The 20,974-nt window shown below is 42.7% G+C and overlaps 1 protein-coding gene across 2 annotated transcripts in view; it reads left to right on the forward strand.

Moving 5' to 3' along the window:
• Nucleotides 1-20,974, forward strand: part of LOC118084387 (connector enhancer of kinase suppressor of ras 2-like) — a 315,789-nt gene that overhangs the window by 201,070 nt on the left and 93,745 nt on the right. For both annotated transcript variants that reach the window (XM_035113863.2, XM_060270182.1), the window contains 3 exons: nt 232-443; nt 10,994-11,080; nt 12,290-12,543. In XM_035113863.2, the coding sequence (XP_034969754.1) occupies nt 232-443; nt 10,994-11,080; nt 12,290-12,543 (553 nt within the window). The remainder of the gene's footprint in view (nt 1-231; nt 444-10,993; nt 11,081-12,289; nt 12,544-20,974) is intronic.

Genomic DNA, 20,974 nt, shown 5'->3' on the forward strand with positions numbered 1-20,974 from the left:
AGTCATTGACTTTGCACTCCTCTTTGTTGATTATTTTAGGACTGAATAGGAGACCAATGAGAGCCCCACATGTGCTTTCTGGGGGAGTGCAGGATACGATATAATAATAGTGCAGCAATATATGGCATGCTTATTCTTTGTACTAGATGGGAAAGCATAAGTTATCTCTCTGCAGCTTTTCATTACTGATGCTTCTCCGATTTGCCATTTTGCTCATTTCTTCCCCTACAGAGATGATCTTGGAATGGTGTCTTGCGATGATGTCAGCAAGTATGGCGGTGGAAAGTCTGGGATGAAGGGTTCTGAGTCTCCCAGCTACTTTTTGGAGCACGAAAGCGGGAAGTATTACACGTTAATTGAAGGCGAGGGCCACCCAGTAAGCTCTGAATATGAAAGAGGGAGAGCAACGGGGGTGCGACGAAGAGAAAAGACACCCACACATGGTACACTTGCCTTTTGTTTTCTTGTTGTTATTTCATACAATGGTTCTGCTGGGAAACTGTGGCCTTTTTCTGAATGGCCATAATGGAAAATGGTGGTTTCCTAAGGGTGACCCACACCTCAAATCTGGGTTTCAGCACACAGCCATGACAGCTGGTTACTGGGCAATACTGCCCAGAGAAGGTTGGTCCATTAGGGCAAATGGGTCACTGCCCCACCAACCACAGTCTGTCCTCAGCCAGCCCCTACAACCAGTCCAGTCCAGCACTGCCTGTCACCTTCCTCCTCCTCCTCCTCCTCCTCCTCCTCCTCCTCCTCGGTCGCAGTGCAGCCTTGCAAAACTCAGCAAGGATGGGGGCAAATCTAGAATGAGTCAGCTTTGCCTGGCTCTGGCTTTGGTGCTACCCATGGTTTACACTCCCTGCCTAGTGGTCACCAGCCACCACTGATAATGGCCAAATAGGTGGCCAAATAACCTGGCCTGGTATAAGGCACCATCCTAAGCTCTCCAATAGTGATGAGCCCTTAGATATTTCACTGATATCATGATTCCAGTTGTGAGAATCTCTTCCATTTGAGAAGAGGATGAGGAATGGGAGAAGATAGCCATTGCTTCCTTTTCAGACACAGGTGTCCAACTTGTGCAAGCATTAATAAACATTGCTTATATGATTGCAAAGAGGTTTGCTCTCCCGGTTTCACTTGGACAGGTTCTGAAGCTGATTGGTAATCGATTGCCAAGAAGTGCTGGCCTGGAAACTCATTAGCTTTTGCTCCTAGTCTTTACTTTTTGCATGGCTGTTGAAAGAAATGACAATAAATCGGATTCTGAGAGATGGATGTCTTGTTGACGCACCAGGTGACCTGTTGGAACTTGTACAGTGCACAGAACAGTTTCTGTTGCAGTGCTGTAGTGGCTCCCTTGCAATGATTCGTTTAAGTAGCTCAAACTCAAAATCTATCAATGCCTGTCAGATATGATAGCTAAATGCAGCCTCAGTGTTTAAATGCAGCATACTGCTGAGAGGCAAAGAGGGAATGGGCATCTCTATCATGTCTTGCATATCAGTTTCCCAATGGCATCTGACTTCAGCTGGGATCAAATCAGTCCTTAGTTTGAGCTCAGGTCTGTAGGTCTTTGTCTAACCACATGGCTTTGCATGAAAAAGGTCCCAGATTCAATTTTGGTATCTCCAGGTAGGAGTGGGGGAAAAGCTGCAGTCTGAAATCCTGGACAGCAGCTGCCAATGGGTGTAGTAAACGATACTGAAATAGATGGACCAATGGTCAGAGTTAATGTAAGGCACCTTCATAAGTCTGCATTATACTGAGTCACACCATCCAGCTTAGTATTACCGATCACCAGATGTTGTTGGACTACAACTCCCATCAGCTCCAGCCAACATTGCCAATGGTCAGGGATGGTAGACAATGTAGTCCAAAACATCTGGAGCGTACCATGTTGGAGAAGACTGCTCTTTAACATCAAGTCTCCCAATTATTCAGCATGGCATAGGGTACAGTGTGTTGATCTTGGAATGGGGACACCCAGGATCAAATCCCCATTCTGCTATAAAACGTATTGGATAAACCTGGGCTAGTTGCTCTCACTCAGCCTAGCCTACCTCCATAAGGGTATCAGTGAGGGGAAATCTTACATATATTTCCCCTGAGCTCCATGCTGGAACAGCAGGCTTGAAATATGATGAATAAGTAAGAAAGAAGACAAGGAAACAGAAATATGTCTCTATGCCCCTGAGTAGAACATCTGTGGTTTCTCCTTTGGCAGATGTTTAAAAGGACTTGTAACTAGGTCATGTCCAAAGTGGGGTTTTAAAAGTCAGGTGCAAAGGAAATGAAAGTCCTCTGAAGCAACACCATGAGAGGTTATGCTGGAAAAGAAGACACATTAGCCAGGAAGCTGGATGCAGAGGTTGCACTGAAGAGTGGATATCTGTCACATAGTGTAGAATAGCATCTTCTTTCTTACTTTTGAAAAACAGTTCTTTGAAATTTGAACTGTCTTTTCTCTGCATCCTTTGAAATGAGAATTTCCAAAGTGTTGGTTGCTCCCAAAAGGATTAGACATGACAGTCATTTCTAGAATTTATAGCACAGATTCTGGTAGCTGTTTTAAGGTTTCCCCTTGCCCCCCGGCAGTCTCCCTGGTGTTCTTCTAACACATTAAATAGATAGCTCCATCGGCATCCTAAGGAAAGTATTAAGGTTGAGTTTTGAGATTTGATGCATTTGATACATTTTAGTGGGATGGATGCATTCATAAAATTCTTGTGGACTATAAACTTATGCTTTATTGATTCCTAGCATGCAAATATATCTTTCCATGGCTCCTTCAAAGCTTCTGCAAAAAACAGAGGAACTGTGTAGAGTACTATGCCACCCTAAAGATGAACAAACTTATTGATTTATAAGCTCTTAGGGGTGGAGGGGAAGAGGCCATGACATCAGTTTAAGTCACAACAAATGTAATACTTTCAAAGTGACTAAAAATCTCATGTTGGTTAGCAAAACAAGGGATGGGGAATCTGTCAGTTCCTCAGTTCTGTTACTCATTTTTCCAATCTTAAGTTCAGCTCTTCACATTTCCACATCAGTTTGTGATTTTAAAGAAGATATTTAAAAGTCCTCATGAAAATGCATCAGAATTTTTGTGCAAATTTATCCTAATATGCACATTTTGTATTCAGTTTTGCCTACTGATGTGAATTTTTGTAACTTATCTTCACTATTATGTGCATTTTTGTTCACATTCATTGTGAATCTTGAAAGATGGTTGTGCTTCAGTTCACATTCTTTCTGAAAGTGCAGATGAACTAGGCCCACCTTTATATGTGACCTGAATTGATTTTCTGCCCCATCCTTAGCTGCAATGCATTCTCATAGCTACCCATCTAGAACCACATTGCTCCGTTAGAGAATAGTAACAACAGCAAGTGCATTATTTTTCTTAGGACTGATTAACTACATCAAAAAGTGGTGACCAAGCTGTTGAATTCTCCAGAACTCTTCTGGAGGCTGAATGCTTAATGAAACAAAAAAGCAGAAAGAGGATTAGTGAGAGGAAGGATATCGCTGACAGCATGAAAAGCTCCTGCCTTCTTAAGATGGAAAGGAGGAGGTTTTGTGCACAGATGCGGAAACACATATAAGTTATCACATACCTAGGTATGAGGGAGAAATTTGATTCCGTTCGCATTTTAATGAGAACCTACCTAATTTGCTCTCCTGAAAACAATATGCAGATCAAACTGCAGCCATACTTTTTCCTAATTTTGTCATGCAATTCTCCAAGCAAAAAATCTATATAAAACTGCATATGTTAGGGGAAAACTTAGAAATGCATTTATTGTTGAAAATAACATGCAAACATACAAAAACAAAACCATACAATACAGTATACAAAACATTTGGGGAAAGTGCTTGCAGATCCAATGCTCTGGTTGCTGCTGCATTCCAGGTCATGGCCACAACAGCTCTTGAAGCACAGAGCTGGATTTGAAACAGTTGAGGAGGTGTAAAAGATGAGGAATTAAGAGCCTGGCTGCTGGGAACCCTAACTGGAGGGAGATATGAATCCTTAAAGGAGTTTTATTACATGTGGGGTGTACATTTTCTCTCCTTATTGCGTACAAATCAGCACTTGGCTGAGGTGTGTTATTCGATTGACACTGGAGAGCAGAACTTAAGTAGGACTTAATACAACTACCATCTTCATTCTCTGCTTTTTCCTTGAGCCACAAAAATCTCGTTGGCATTTTGCCTTAATAGTAGGATCAAAGCGAAGATGGAATGGCTTTGCCTTTTTTTAAAAAAGTGAGCCAATAAGGTGGATTGGGCTTGCTTTCATAAAGTCTGAGTGAACAATGACTTCTAGCTAAGACACCAGCTACATTATACTAGAGCCGGGTTCCAGTAGCGTTTGGATTTTCTTCTGATGTTCACATTTGGTCTGCGGCATCTCTTTGAAGGAAAATAGATTAGCAGATGAAAGCTGCTTTCTTAAAATTTGCAGGGTAATTTCACCTATAACATTAATGCAGTGTGTTTCTGCTGCAGCCCAACCACATACAGTAGTTTTAATAATGTTTCATAGACACCTGCATGCCCGAAAACTTTTGGTAAACAACATGCAGTTATTGCTTGAGCTTCCATAACAGCATAGAGTGTTCATGCATGTTTTAACGGCAATAGGATGTTGTGTGAGTGAATAATTTCAGCAGGGAATTGGGTCAGGATGAATCTTCACATTGAGAAATAGGAGCTGTGACCTACTGGTAGGGAAGATTGGAGAGTGGACATCTCTGGGGTCTAAAGGCCAAGGAGGAAGTGTCATGACAGTCAATTTCACATTGTTTTGGAACCATATCTTTAAGCACCAGGCAAAAACATTCATCTTCTCTCAGGCCATTGGCTAATTAAACAATTTATGGCATTTTAAACGGGGTGTGTGTGTGTGTGTGGTGGTGGTGTTTTGTTTGTTACTATGATGTGCATTTTTTGTGTTATTATATTGTAAACCATCCTCTGGTCCTGGATGAAGGGCAGTATAGAAATATAATATATTATTATTATTATTATTCACTGCACATTTGGCTTCCAACACTAACAACAACAACAACAACAACAACAACAACAACAACAACAACAACAACAACATTAATAGTAACAATCTGATCCAATATAAAAAGTCACAATAAGTTTAAAATAAACAACTAATATCAAATAAAGCAATATTTAATAATCCGTTAGAATCCAATAGTAAACAGTAAAATTAAACATCAGCAAATAATAATTAAACAGTTTACACTTATCAATTACAATAAAGAATTACTACTCCATAATCAACAAAAATAACAGCAAATCACAATGCATAAAATACCACAAAGCATACAAAACCATTTAAAAGGATCAAATTAAGAAACAAGGACACACAACTTATAAAATTAATTTTCAAAAATATCCCCTGAATTCTTCTCTTCCCTGCTTTCCAGGGAGACTTTTCTTCTCATGAGGTGGCCAAAGTATTGGAGCCTCAGCTTCAGGATCTGTCCTTCCAGTCAGCACTCAGGGCTGATTTCCTTCAGAGTGGATAGGTTTGATCTTCTTGCAGTCCATGGGACTCTCAAGTGTCTCCTCCAGCACCATAATTCAAAAGCATCAATTCTACAGTGATCAGCCTTCTTTATGGTCCAGCTCTCACTTCCTCCTCCTCCTCTTCCTCCTTCCCTGTCCATCTGGCTGGGTTTCCCCAAGGCTGGGTCCATAAGTTCTCAAGTGGGAACCAGTGTAGTGTAATGTTTAGAATGAGGGACTAGGTTGTTGGAAACCAGGGTTCAAATCCCTACTCAACCAAGAAGCTCACTGCATGTCCTTGATGCAGTTATTATATCTCAGTCTCACCAGATGGTTGGTGTGAGGATAAAATGGAGAAAGTGAGTACCATATATATCTCCTTGAGGTCCTTGAAGGAAAGGTGGGATAAAATTAAAATTAGATTTAGCCCAAATTTTGGAGCAGAGAAACTGCCTCCCCATTTTCAGATTTCAGGGTTGGGGCAAAATTTACAGAAGCTACCATATTTTTTGCCCCAGAATGCCACTCAGAGTGAAACAATGTCAAGCTGTAGCATCATTGGAGGTATTTTGAGTAAATAAACAAAGCAGCCATAAGCCTAGGAGGAGCCTAGAAGAACAAAGGTGAGCTTTACAGCCCCATTTCTGAAATTTGCTACATCCCTGAAATCAGATGGATTCGCCTCAAATCTGCAAACAAAGTGTCTATTTTTTCCGTGCTAATTTTAACCCTTGACCCTGAGTGGTTTTACGCCCATCTTGAACACTTTAGGGATAGCTGTTGGGCTATGAGAACATGGGGTGACCTATGCCCACAAGGGGGAAAGGTGCAGAGCTGTATTTTATGTTCTGCCAAATTAAGAGTTTCTCTCCTGTCATTCTAATATATTGTGCCACACAAAGGTGCTTTGCAGACAGGTAGCTCAGAGCAGGAGAGAGAGTGATTGAGAGAGAGGGAGGTTGCTGTAAACAACCTGCAGTCTCCTGGGATGCAGATAGGATAACTTGAGACAATAACAAAGCAAAGGTGGTTGGAGAAGAAAGGAAAAGGAAGTATGTAATTGTTGAAATATTGCTTTGTAGGAAACAACCTATTGCAGATGATGTCATTCTCTGAACTGATATTTCTATTTCATTTGTTTATTTTGGCACACCCATGATCCGATCCTCCCCACTCCCCTCTCAGCTTGATTTTTTAATTCAGTAACGAAAGTGCTAGCAAAAGGATAGATCAAGTGGGAGGCTATTTCAGGTATAGACAAACTGCATTAGTGGTAGAGCTAGTGGAGAAAGTTGCTGGTGAGCAGGTGCATGGTTGGGGTTGTGTCCAACTAAGCTCAGCTCAGAATAGACTCAATGGAATGAATGAATAGGTTATGTCCATTGATTTCAGAGAGTACCATAGTCTCTCTCTTTCAGTTGATTTATGCATCCATCTTCATAAGTGCACTCCACAGAGTCAAAGGTCCATCCTGCACACCATCATCCTACTTCTTCCTAGGGATGGCTGGTCACTTCAGTTTCTATGCACCCCAGTGCAAACTGAGCTGATCTGCACCTTCAGAACTAATCCGTTAATTGGGATGTAAACAGAACAGAACTAACTTATGAGTGAACACAGGCAAAATGTGCATCAACCAGAAATAAATTGATCCATCCATCCCTGTCTCCCATGTTCTTCTAGCAAGAACATAAGCAGGCAGGAACATAAGAAGTTGTCTCATGTTGAGTCAGACCTCTGGTTCATCTAGCTCAGTACTGTCTACACTGGCTGGCAGCAGCTCTCTCAGCCCTACCTGAAGATGCCAGGGATTGAACCTGGGACCATCTGCGTGCAAAGCTGAGCTATGGCACTTCCCCAGGTAGGCAACAGCCCCCCTCCCTGGTGTGTCACTGCCAACAATTAGTATTCCATGACATACTGCTTCTGAACCTGCTTCCTATTTAGCTATTGTGGCTAATACTGTAGTTGCTGGTAGATCTCTCCAGCACTTCTCATCCTTCTCTCAAGCAAAGTTACCTTAGCAAAGGGGTGTGGGGAACCAGTGATAGGGTGGGCTCAATGGATGTGTAGTAGTGGGTGGGGCAGCAGATGTGATTCTACTAGGCTATGGTGATTCTACCAGCCACACACAGGAAGTTTCTACACTTGCATTTCTCCATCCAGGCAAGCAAGAGGCGTCATTACAGTTCTGGGATACATTCCCATCAGGCAAAAGAACTGGATAATGTGAAGTAAGACCCGTGAGGGGTGTGGCCTGAGAAGGAGGCTTGGCTTTGGGAGAGTTCAGAGGGCCAGAAAGAGAAGACCGAGGGCCACATTTAGCACATGGGCCAGAGTTTCCCAGCCCTGCTCTTGAAGCATAGGTTTTGTCTTCGCCTACAAGAGTAGGTTTGCTCAAGTAGCAAGGAAATTTGTTTGAACTCCGCATATTTGCTTTGTGTTTTAGGGTTCTGAGGGGGGGGGAAGCTATTTAGAATGACTCAAACTTTTCCCTAGACACCTCCTAGAAAGCTCAGAAAACCTGAATCTATTCCGAGCCAGGGAGCACTCATCTGTCACTATCACCAGGTTGAACACATCAAATAACAATTCTGAAAATTCTACTATCTTGAAAATTTTCCATGTGCCTTGTAAACAATAGTTCTGGCCATGTGGTGCCACAGTTCAGGAACAAAGATTATCTGCTAAGATAATGGGGATTTTTAACAGATATGGTATCTGTTGTTATGAAGGGCATACACATTTCTCTTTTAAAAGCTTGCAGGAAGCAGGTGGGAGAGGGTTTGGTATTTGAAAAGAGAAAGCTGATATGTTGATATTTTGGAACGAATGAAGCACAGCTATATGCAGGTAGGTAGGACCATAAAAAGCTGTCCTATACTGAGTCAGAGCATTGGTCCATCTAATTGAGTATGGTCTGCACAGATAGGCAGTGGCCTTGCCAGGCTTTCAACCAGGAGTCTTTCCCCGACCCTTGAAGATGCTGAAGGCTGAAGCTGAGACCTTCTGCATTCAACTATTGAGCTATGGTCTATCTCCAAGTACACAAACCACATTGTACATTTTGTAATATGAAGATTCTGGAATGCAGATGGTATGCTTCTGAGTCTTGTGCTTCCCCCATCTCTTCCCCCCGCCCCGCCCCGCCTCTCTGTTCTAATATATAACTGATTATTGCAAAGTTCATAGTAATAAGGCAAGAAGATAAATAAAACCCTAATTGCTTTCATCATAGTCTGCAAGATTGTAATCGGGGAGGGGGGGTGCAACCTGGCCTCTTCAAAGCATGTAATGACATTCTGAATTAATGGCATCTCATTTAGCAGGCGGAAGAATCGGTGAATATGTGTCACAAATCAGTAAACAGCAAGCTTCATTTATCCATCTGCGTAGCTGTGCATTGAATCTTTGTTGATGTGTATGTGTGTGTTGCTTTCTCCTTACACACACACACAGAGAGAGAGAGCGCAGAATTGAGGAAATGAGCTATTGGAATGGAAGAAAAGAGAAAAGAAACTCTTGATTGTGTTCAGTATTTTTTTTCTCCAGCTCTGGGTTTATTTTGGGAGCTGGAAGATTGGTCAATGTCTAATGTTTCAGAAAATAACCCGAGTGTCTCAAGCGAACAAGCCACAAAACCAGAGCCAGGCTGACATTTGCTAAGGTGGTGTGTGTGTGTGTGTGTGTGTGTGTGTGTGTGTGTGTGTGTGTGTGTGTAAAAGTTGGCTGTGTGTTTCAGATAAGAGTTCACTCATGAACTGGAGGGTTGTTTTTATGTGTTGATGATAATGTGCACTGACAATGTCAGAAATATGATCCCACATAGCCAGTTTTACAGAACTGCGTCTCCCTTAATGCTGCAACTTCTCCAGCTTCCCCTAGCTTTCTGGGTTGAGAATTAAAAGTGTTGAAATACACAGCCAGTGTGATGACAGGGCACACTTGAAAGATTTGTATGAATAAAACATCAGTTTTAGATCTATGTTTCAAATCAACTTAGATGTAGTTTTGGATATCATTCTACAACATCCAGCATCATCACAATGGAGGAGAGTCCATGATTATTCAGAGAAAGGGTGGCCTGTTTAACCCAATGGTTAGGAATAGGACAGAATAGGATAAATATAACTGGCCACTGTGAAACATGTGTTGGTGACCTCATTGTTAGACTATTGTAATGTGAGGCTTCCATTGCAGCTGATCTGGAGGCTAAACCATATCCTGTCACTTACTTACAGAGTTCTCAATTACTCTGGACCAGGTTACCCAAAAGACTGCCTATCCCTCCGCTGCCCAGTAACGGCATTAAGTTCAACAAATGGAACCTGGTTAGTTTTGCAACAGACCTTGATGGTTATCAGCTCATGGTAACACAAGGTTTGGACTTTTTCACCGTTACCACCAAAATTGTAGAATGCTCCGCTTGATTAAATACAGGAGTCCCCACTGGATATTGGCATTCCATCATTTATTGAAGACACAACTATGAGTGTTTTAATGGAGGTATTTTACTACACATTTTAATTGCAGGTTACTGTATTTTGATAGTTTGTTTTATCATTTTTTTCTGCCATTGGTTTTTATTTTTCTGTGAACTGCCTTGGGTTTTCTTCTTAAAATTAAAAGAGGACTAATAATAGTAGTAATAGTAACAACAACAACAACAACAACAACAACGGGTTTTTTGTTCAAAAATTAAAAGAATAACACATGACGTGAATGAAACTGGATTGAGGTTCAGCCAAAAGTCAGCTTCTATCACCCCTGACAAGCACTAGTTTGCTCTACGTGTTGCTTTTAGTGAACACAGGAACAAGCAAAACAGAGATAATATGGGATATACCACTTTAAACAGTCATGCCCTTCCCAAAGAATCCGGGGAGCTGTAGTTAGTTAAGGTTACCAAGACTTGTTAGGAGACACCCTTGTTCCCTTCAGAAAGCTCCTATTCCCAGAGTTCCCTGAGAAGGATTGACTGTTAAAACACCCTGTTTAAAGTAGTGCAATACTGCTTTAAATGATATTGAAGATTAGGCCTTATTCTCATTCTAAAGCAAGAATAGAGAACCTGCGGCCCTCCAGTTGTTGTTGAACTACCACTGCTGCTGCTATCTCTGAAGACTGGCTGTGCTGACTGGGGCTGATGGGAGACAGAGTGCAACACCACTTGGAAGGCCGCAGATTCACCATATTTGTCCTACAGAGGAAGTGAGAACTTATTTTTCCCTGCAGGCCTTGCCTTCTGAATAGGGGAATGAACAGGTGAACCATTGGCTACTTACTATTTTACAATTCCATTACATTCCAGAGACTAGAACCAGGTACCATCAACTGCATCAAATTGCTAGGATTTTCCTACCAACTCCGTATGCACTGTGCCTTTCTAGTGCTAACTAATTCTTCTTCTAATGAATTCCAGAATGCTGATTGGCTTCCCTTTGCACTTTTTTCCCAGGTGATCTGAGGCCAGTTTCTATGCCTACAGAATACAGCTGGATAGGAGAATCAAAAGAGCCAAATATGTTCAAGAGGGGTAGCCGAGGTGAGTGTATGCACAAGCGCAAGCACTTGAAATGTGGATTTTCGGGATCCTCTATTGCTGTGACTGATATTTGTTTAAATTCTGAATGTTAAAGTGCTGAAACCCACCATGGGCCATGCTGGTAAAGGGCAGGAAATACTGTTACAACTACAAAAACATTATTCTGGGTTTGTGTATAACACCCATAAGCACACATGCATACCCTCTAACATGTCACAACGAAAAACTGGGTTGCCATCTTCTGGGGCCACACTCCCATGTGAGTCACATGACCTGCAAGAGATCACAGCTCCGAAAAAGTGCAAGATTTATAGGGGCAAGATTGCAGCGCAAAATTGCATGAGATCATGGTGCCCAAAATGGTCGCTGTGCTCTTACAGAAAAAACGGGATGTCCTGGTTTTTCTGGGACAGTTTAGGGGCATGCACATGGTTATAGGTTTATACATATGACCTTTGCTAATCTAGCACACTTCAAAAGTCCTCAGACATTTCACTCAAGCAAGAGCCTCTAAATCAGGGTTGGGAAACCTGTGACACACCAGACATTGTTGGACTAGAAATGCCATCATCCCTGATAATTGACCATACTGGCTGGGAACTGATGGGGTCTGCTGTTAGCAACATCTGGAGGGCCACAGATTATCTGCTCCTGCTCTAAATTCACCCCAGAATTTCACTTCTGGTTAAACTATGCGGTGATTCTATTTTGTAGACTTTTTGGACATGGTTTCGGAGGATCCATGTAATAAATGCAAGAACAAAGAGACAATGTCTCCCTTTATTTCCCCAGGGAAAAGGACAAAAGGAATGTGCATTTTGTAGTTATCATGCCATACAGAGTTGTGGTTTGTTGTGCCAAAGAACAGTAATTTTAAAAGGATTGTTTTTGTTTCTGGGAAAGAAGGCTCTTTGGATCAATAGACTGGGAAGAGCTGATAGAATAGCTGTGTTTCGTTTCCTCTTTGTGTGCGTGTTTGTGCATCTAAAAAAAACATTCAGGTCTAAAAATGACACCCAGTGGTGCAAACCATTGTGGCTTGTGGGTTCACCTGAAAATGTCACGTTACAGACATCAAGAAAAAAGCTGCTTGGGGCTTCTCTTTATGTATCACCACCCCCAGTCACAAAAGTATGTTTGAGTTTCCATCAGCATTGAACTGAAGCTTCCTACCTTCTTCCTCATTTTTTCTCCTTCACCCCATAACAGACTCTGAGAATTCACTCCTGCGATACCTGAGTGATGACAAAATATTGGTGATCCAGGAAGAGCCATTGACTCAGAAGGACAACAAGCGAGATACGGGTCGCAGGTCAAGGAAAAAGGGCAAGAACAGTGGCAGCCCCAACTATCCCATAAGCCCATCCATGTTGACCTCTTCCATAAACGTACGGCTTGAATCCGGACAGCAAGATGCCTTGAATTTCTCCTTAGCTGAGAGCAACACTGTTCCACTTTATCACGTAAGATTCCTTAACGTACATTTGATTTTTGTGGATTTTGCCAACAAGAAGGGATGAGCCAACAAGATGGTAATTTTGATCACATGTGATTCTAAAAGCACCTTTACATCTAACATGCAGAGGGGTTTCGTATTTAAAAATGCAGATTTTGTAAGCTCTGTGGTTAACGAGGTAGCACAAAGGGGAAATGTAAGCTTTCCCTCTCTGCAATACTTCTGAGGGTGGGGGGGTGGGGTGGATCCCTTTTTTAAATCTGAAAAAAATCCCTTTTCGACTTGTCACATCTTCCTGAGGAGAAAGTTCCACAAATGTGGTGCCACCACCAAGGCAGCCATGTTCCTCATATTTACCAATTGAATATTTGCTAATGATGAGCCAGAGAGTAAAAGGCGAAAGTTTTATACGATCTGAGGTGAAACCAGAGAGTGAGGCCTGTGATGCTCATCTTAAGGCTCAAGACAGATTCATGTGCTGCTAGCCCATTGGGGGCCTTATAAACTGTCGTGTTTGCATCCCACCCTTTCTCCGACGAGCTCAGCTCAGCATATATGGAGCTATCTCTTCACATTTTATCCTCCAGAGGCATCTGTGAGATTGGTTAGGCTGAGGTCGCATCAAGTTGTTGTTTTTAGGGTGCTGAGAATTGTAGCTCTGTGAGAGGTCAACTACATTTTCCAGGATTCTTTAGGGAAAGTCATATGCTTTAAATGTGGATGTGACCTGCGTCACAGTGACCAAACCTTTGGCCCTCCCTCCCTCCAAGATGACTCTGCACCTGCTCATGCCACAGCACCATTAAAAAAACACACAACAGAATTATTTCCTAGATCTTGGTAGCTTAAGGTTTCCTGCAAAGCTGTGTGTTTTCTGCCTTACTATATTAACTCAGCTGTTGTTTAAAGTCTCAAACCAGGCAGGATGTATACCTGAGGAAGGAGTGCTGTTTTATTGTCTCTGAAATGAGACACTGACTCTTACCAAAGTATTTTTAGCAAACAGTGACAATCTCTAACAAAGGCTGGAGTTTCCTACGCCCTTGCTTGCTCTGTGATAATCTTTCTGGGTCAGAAAAGACTCAGAGGGGGAGGGGGAATAGATTTATACGCATGCATTGCGGGAAGAGGACCCAGTCAATCCATCATGGCGATGAGGCAATCATGTCACTGGAAGAGCGACAGGGAAATCATAACGCTGGCTTGAAGCTCATCATTGCAATTTACAATTTTGATTTAACTGCTCCAAAGGTGTCACAAATCTCCGAAGCCTCTGTGGAGGGTTTATATAACAGTGATCTTGTTGGTAGAAGGGTTAGTACCTTTTGGTGAGCCTTGTGATAATGAACTGGCATGCTGTGTCAGAAAGCGAGGAAGCATCGATTAAAAAGAAGCTTGTAACTTATTCCAGGCTTCAGTGTTCTGTTGTGTGTCAGGGCTGGAGTCAGATGCAGGGCAGCAATAAAGGAAGCAGATCTATGTGGTCAGTGAAGTTAACTGTTTACTCAAAGAAATGAACATACAACTCGACCTCATGCTCTCATCAACACTGAGAGCCAGTGTGGTGTAGTGGTTAAGAGCGGTAGACTCGTAATATGGGGAACTGGTTTCGCGTCTCTGCTACTCCACATGCAGCTGCTGGGTGACCTTGGGCTAGTCACACCAGTCTCTCAGCCCCACCCCACACCAGTCTCTCAGCCCCACCCACCCACTCTGTTGTGGGGGAGGAGAGGAAAGGAGATTGTTAGCCACTTTGAGACTCCTTCGGGTAGTGATAAAGCGGGATATCAAATCCAAACTCTTCTTCTTCCTATGGAGCCGTTGGTCTCTGCTTTCTGCCCTCTCTAAGTCTCCTCCTCTCCCAGATGTTTCCTAAGCAATTTCAAACTGCACCTGCACACCTCTGGCCTCTGTTCTGCTCTTCTTATTACTCTGTGAGTTCTCAGAGACCGGGGGAGGGGAGTTTGTCACAGCAGGAGAGGGAGACTCCTGGAATTCTTTTGCACTCCCTTGACCCTCCTCCTCTGCTTCAGCCTGAACTGCTCCCTGTCACAGGCTCTTCCTGCTCACTAAACTATGTTGCATCCGGAAGATCCTCCCAATCTTCTGCATCTGACCTCTCCTCAGTGTCCCCCCACCAATCCCCTGGTTGTGAGTCTTCTTCTGGGGGTTCCCTGGCTGCTGTCTCTCACCACTCTCCTTTGCCCAGCCACTTCATGACAGTTATTGTACATTGACTCCAGAAGAGAGGTGTAGATAAATTTCAGTAGCTCCTGCGGATTTCCCATATGGTTCCTGTTCAAAACTGGCCACCTTCTTTCTTTTAAAGCTACTGGGTAAATGTATAGCATTCTCCTGAAGATGACTTAAGGCATATGCCCACAACCTTTGGGCATGTGGCAAGCAGGGGAAGAAAGCTTGAGCTGCCCATGCATGCTGAATCCTAACCATCATGTCTGGGATTCCACTTGGATGTTCCACTGCTGGAAGCCCAGTTCTTCCGCCCACAGAAGTGTGAGGAATGTTGGCCCAGGAGAGAGATCTTTCTCTGTGGCAGCCACTGAATTGTGGAACTCCCTGTTGGCAAAGGTGTGCATCTTCGTTATGCAGCTTCTGTCATGTTCTGGAGACACACCATCTCTACCCTCAGTGTAGATCCCCAGACATGGTGCGTTGTGTGGAGGCCACATTAGAATCCTAGGCCCTCTTTGCAGATATAAACAGCCGAGCCAACGACAGCCAGAGACTCTTCGCTTTTTCTGAGAATAAGGCAATTTAACCAACCCCTGGGCAGAGGTTTCAGAGTCACCATAGCAAAATTCCTAGTGCAGTGTGTGTGTGTGTGTGTGTGTGTTACTTTGCCTTATATTTCTCCCCCTAAAAAAAACCCCACCTGCACTCAACTATCTCTACCTGCTTCACAAAAATTTCCGTTCACATCCCTTGAAGCACTCCCACTGAATGTGTTCTGTGCATGTGAATTTCTGACAGCACGCACGCACACACACACTCCTGAAGCTACTCAAAATGATAACCCCTGAGACACAATTAAGCTGTTATGCGCCAGAATTTGGCTTTGTTATACTTCATTAGTCCCAGTAAACAAAAGGCATTTAGTTTTAAGACCACAATATCTACGTGCATGAATATGCAACAGAAAATGATGGTTCCTATTTTCCTTCTTTACTTTCTGCTACAGTGTGCAGCAAGGCTATCATACTTGTCACATTTCATTTTGTCTTTTGCCTCACATGTAGCCATCACAGCGTGGGTAACCATCCCTGGGTGCTTACCAGGAATGGTGCGAGCTGTAGTCCCAACAACATCCGGAGGGTGCCATGCTGGCCTTTCCCCATAATTGCAGGCTCTTGGTTGGCTGGCTTCCTCCTTCTCTGATACTGGATTCATACAGCAGGAGCCTCTCATGATGCTCCGAAGTATAGCTGGAATATAATCAAATCCTCTAATGCTCCCACACATATAATACCGGTGCTCCATAAGTAAATATCAGCAGTGTTGCTGGATCAGATGAAGCATCAGTCTGTTCCACCATCCTGTTTAACACAGTGGTCAGAAAGATTATTCTGGGAAGCCCATGATGGGAGTAGGAAGGCAATGACACTCACTTCCACCACCAGAGAGACATAGCCAGTAAAATACCCCTGCATAGTAGAGACTGATTCATTAGGGCAAGTTTGCCCTGCCAACTTAGTTTACCCCTAGCCAGCCATACTCACTGCATACCTCCTTTTTATAACCAATCTACAGAATGGCACTGGTTGTCAGCTTCCTCCTTAGTCTATATCACCATTTTAGAATTCAGCAGGGAAGATGGGGATAAAACCAGAGTTAGTTGTTGGTTCTCCCTATCATAGTCTCTAGCTTCTCCGGACATTTGCTCTCGCTCCCCTTACTTCTGGCCTTTCTGCTTTCTGCCCTACCAGTCCCCAGCAAGCACCAACTTTCACCGTAGTTAACTTTCTTCTTAAGAGACTGTGGTGATGCTCACAGTCTGTTTTCCTCCCTTTGGGTAACTTTCTCATATGATTATGGGTTGAAGATATAATCCTTGGTAGTTCCTCTTGCCTGAAACGATTACAATTAGGTTGGTCAGACACAAAAAATGACAGGGTTTCTGCATGTTTAGTAGCTGTATGGAAGCTGGCTTTTCAGCAAGTGTAGAACAGGGGATTTTAGATGCAGCAGAGGACTCTGTCCTATTGGCAATGCTGAAGTAAGATTGAACTGCCAGGCCAGTTTGCTAAATATGGAATAGGATGAAACCTCTTGTCTGCCTTAGGCAGGGATATCTGAGAATTCAGAATGAAACAGAAATGGAGTGGAAATTGCCAGTGCTTATTTGTCCTGTTTCCAGAATAAAATAAAATAAAAATCAATCCCGTGAATACAATTGGTTTTCCCCGTTGTTGTTGTCTTCAGTCTGCAAACAATATGTAATTGATTCCACCCCTTATGCATTGTGTTTGCTTTGCATTGGAATGAATAGGTGGACTAACATAATGAAAATGTGATTCACATAATTAATTGCGTGGATTATGTAATTTTGCCACAGTTGACAGCAACGTGAATAACGTGTTGCTGTTTTTTGTAGCAAAACACAGACTGCAACAGAATGGAACAGTGCTGCATGCAACAAATGCAGAGTGGCATGGAAAACGATGCCTTCTTACATGCCTAGCCTCAGGCACCAAATGTCTTGGACCAACCATGCCCAGGTGCCTATTTTGTTGAGTTTTAGGTAGCAACTTTAAGCTATAACATAGGGCTGGAGTCTAAAAGCCTGGGTGAATAAAACTATCTTAGACTGTTGGGCCTAAAACTCTGCAAAATAAGCATTGAACAGTCTCACTTAGTTAAGTAAGACTGGCTTTCAAGTAGATATTATAGGATTCTACTGCTAATTATTGTTTTAGTCTGTTTTACAAAGCAATTCTCTGGTGCCTGGGTGTAGGTAAAGCCTGTTGTGGAGGGACTGCTACTCCCAAAGCCCCACCAGGCTTGTTCTGGCTAGAGCAGAAGGTAAAGGTGACTTTTTACCTTTGTGTTCCTCACCAATTCCTTTGCTTGCATGCTTTTTAAAATGAACTCCTTCCATTAGATCAGTGGGAGGGGAAATTACCATGGCATCTCCAGGACTGGCAAAGTTTCCATTTCACTTTGGAAGTATGTTTAGGGAATTGGATGGATCCAGCAGCTTCCTAGTACATTTTTTACATGCTCCGAGAAACCCATTTCTCAAAGAAGGTCCACGGTATCCAATGGCCTCCCAGATACCCTTTCTAGCAGTCTGTGGTTTCTTTTTGCTAAATTTGTATTTTGGAGGGAAGCTATATTTTAAACTCATTTAGGACTCCTTTTGTGGGCTTATTCTGCAACATGTGATTGACAAAATAGTGCATTGGTGGTGGATTTTTTACTGGACTATCCAAACATCACTCAACTTTATTAAATGTGATGTCTCTCTAAAGTTATCACATTATTGCCATCTGGACAAAAGCAGCATGAAGAATCCTCCTCCTCATCATCATTATCATCAGTGCTATTTTCCTAGATCAGTGCTATTTTATGCAGCATTCCACAAGGCAGGCACCCCTACTGAGAAGGCCCTCTGCCTGGTTCCCTGTAACTTCACTTTTCGCAGTGAGGGAACCACCAGAAGGCCCTTGGAGCTGGACCTCAGTGTCCGCGCTGAACAACAACAATAACCCAGAACATTTTGTGGCATGAAAAGGTTACAGAGTTTTCAGCAAGAAGCTCAGGAACATGCGTCAATTGGAAACTAAGCAGCAGTATGTCCTCGCCCAAACCTTTTACAAGCGCAAATGGTATTATTGAAAGCCAGATTGCGTCAAACGGCTCTGAATACCACCATGAGCAAAAATAATCATGAATGCACAATGAAAAGGACTTCTGGAAGGACCTTGAGTTAAAAGATAAGTTATAAATGCTTCTTAATAAATAACAGAGGTCAACCAGCTCTTGGGTCATCTTCCTATAAAATGTTCAACAAAGGATTGTGTTTCAGGACATTTGATGCATCCTTATTTGAGCACAGGTTTTTAATTGACAATATGAACCACCATGAAACCACGTCAGCTACTTGCACTAAAGTCTTTTTCAGCGAAACAGTTGCTCAGAGTCTGGCATTTTATATTGACGGCAGTTACTAAGGGGGAAATGCCCACTAAAAAAGCCTGTGTATTCCAGCTGAGTTTCTTTTCAACCTGTCCTCGGCTCTTTCACAGTTGGGCATTTCTTGAAATTACTGTTTTCATTACAGCAGCCGTGAGAAATGTACGGTAGGTAGCCAAAACCAGGATGATAGCATAATGGGAGGGAAGCACTGAAGAAATGAAATTTATAGCAGTTGGTTAAGAGCAACTGTTGAGTGCATTTTGGAAATCATATTTTCTACCTTGCGTGTGTGTGGGGGGGGGTGTTAAATGGCAATTTAGGTAGATACGTAGCATTGCAAGACTGAATTTGCGTCCATGGTGTTTCTGGTTTATGTGATCCAACCTGGCATATATTCTGCTTTGCCAGTAGCACTCAGGAAGTTTTTGCCTGTGTGGATTCAGACCTTGAGGGCTTTAAATGTATAGCAATGTAATAAGCAAAATCAACCTCCCAGCTCAGGAGGTGAGAAAGCCCCAGTCCCTGTCTTCCACCCGATCTTCTATTTTCTCACTTGCTTCCCGGCACATTTTGTGCTACATAGAAAGGTAAGCCTATTGACTGTGAAGTCATACAACATTTGTTTTCTGGATCGTTAGAGCGGCATTCCCCAGACTGCCACTGGCTCATGCTTTCTGGGTGTGAGGAGCAAACTAGAGGTTTCATTTCACCTTTAATTTATGTACTGCCTTTCTGTACTGTGATGCACAAGGTGGTTTTGCAGCAACAAAATAAACAACAAAGAGAGTACACCTTATAATAATCTGGTCCGATACAAAAAAAGTCATAATAAAAGGAAACTTTAAAATGGAACGACCTAACAAATAAAGTAATACTCAATGATCTATTGGACTATAATAGTAGACAGCAAAATTAACTCTCAGAACATCGGCAAATACTAATTAAACAGGAATTCACTCTTTACAATTAACAAAAAATAATTACTAAACAATGATCAATAAATATAACTACAAGTCACAATGCATAAAATTCCACAGTACATTAAAAAAACCATGTAAAAGGATCAAATTGAGAAACAAAGACACACAACTTATAAAATTATTATTATTTTAAACCTCTGAATTCTTCTTCTCCCTTCCCTGCTGCTTCTACTGTTCTTGAAGTCATGGCCTGGGAGAGGCTAATTGCTCAGCTGGACTTGACTGAGGGTGGGGGAGCAAGGCTCTTCCCCCCCCTTCTTTGCACTTCCTTGCTGAGGAAGCTGGCTTCTGCTGAATTATTTTAAGAGTATTTCTGTAGTCTCTCTTGTACTGTGCTGGATCCTCTATGCATCTCCACAAATGCCAGTCCCCTGGAGTGTGTTAGGCTTCCTTCCCTGGAGATGTACAGCATCCGTAGAGCCTGGAGGCTGAGTGCAGAGGAAAGGAATGGTTTTGAGGGTGGAGGATAGAAATGCATAGAAGAGGGTTGCCTAATAGTGATAAGTGAACTCCCCTAACATTAGTAGAGTTTGGGGGTGGAAACTATAAGTAAAATTGGAGAATGTTTGCAGGGGGGACGAGACTGTGCATCAGATGTGCATTGAATTTGCTTTAAATGTATGATGTAGATCAGGCATCCCCAAACTTTGGCCCTCCAGATGTTTTGGACTACAATTCCCATCATCCCTGACCACTGGTCCTGTTAGCTAGGGATCATGGGAGTTGTAGGCCAAAACATCTGGAGGGCCGCAGTTTGGGGAAGCCTGGTGTAGATAAACTCTTAAGAGTGCATAACCATGTCCCACTGCTTCTCTCCTCCCCACCCCTTGCTACAGATGTGCATCATGGGAGAGGGGGAGTGGCTAATGGAGGGATCCAGTACCCCACCCCTATCTACATAGGAGCCAACTCCTAGGGGCCAAGGTCCCTTTGCCCCTCCCAATAAAATATTTGAGGGGAGTCATGTGATCAATTATGTGGGACAGGGCTTACCTGCACCCTCCCATATTTTATTCAAGTTGGCACCCCTGCCTATTTATATCCAAATCATGCCCACCTCTGTGATTTTTAGATGCAAAGACCCAGATTCCCACAACCGGTCCTACCATCTTAAGTTTTGCTTGGCCCTTAGTTCTGCCAGCATGTCAATGAAATAGGGCTGGGCATTTCTATTCAAGTGCTTTAATTAAGACTCACACACACAGCGTAATTCATGCTACTGCTTCATTTCTTCCTCACAGCATGAGTTTGGAAGATTTGTTATATGCAAGTAGCTACTGGATGTATTAGACTTGGAGTAAA

This window comes from Zootoca vivipara, chromosome Z, assembly GCF_963506605.1.
Source record: "Zootoca vivipara chromosome Z, rZooViv1.1, whole genome shotgun sequence".
Lineage (NCBI taxonomy): Eukaryota > Metazoa > Chordata > Lepidosauria > Squamata > Lacertidae > Zootoca > Zootoca vivipara.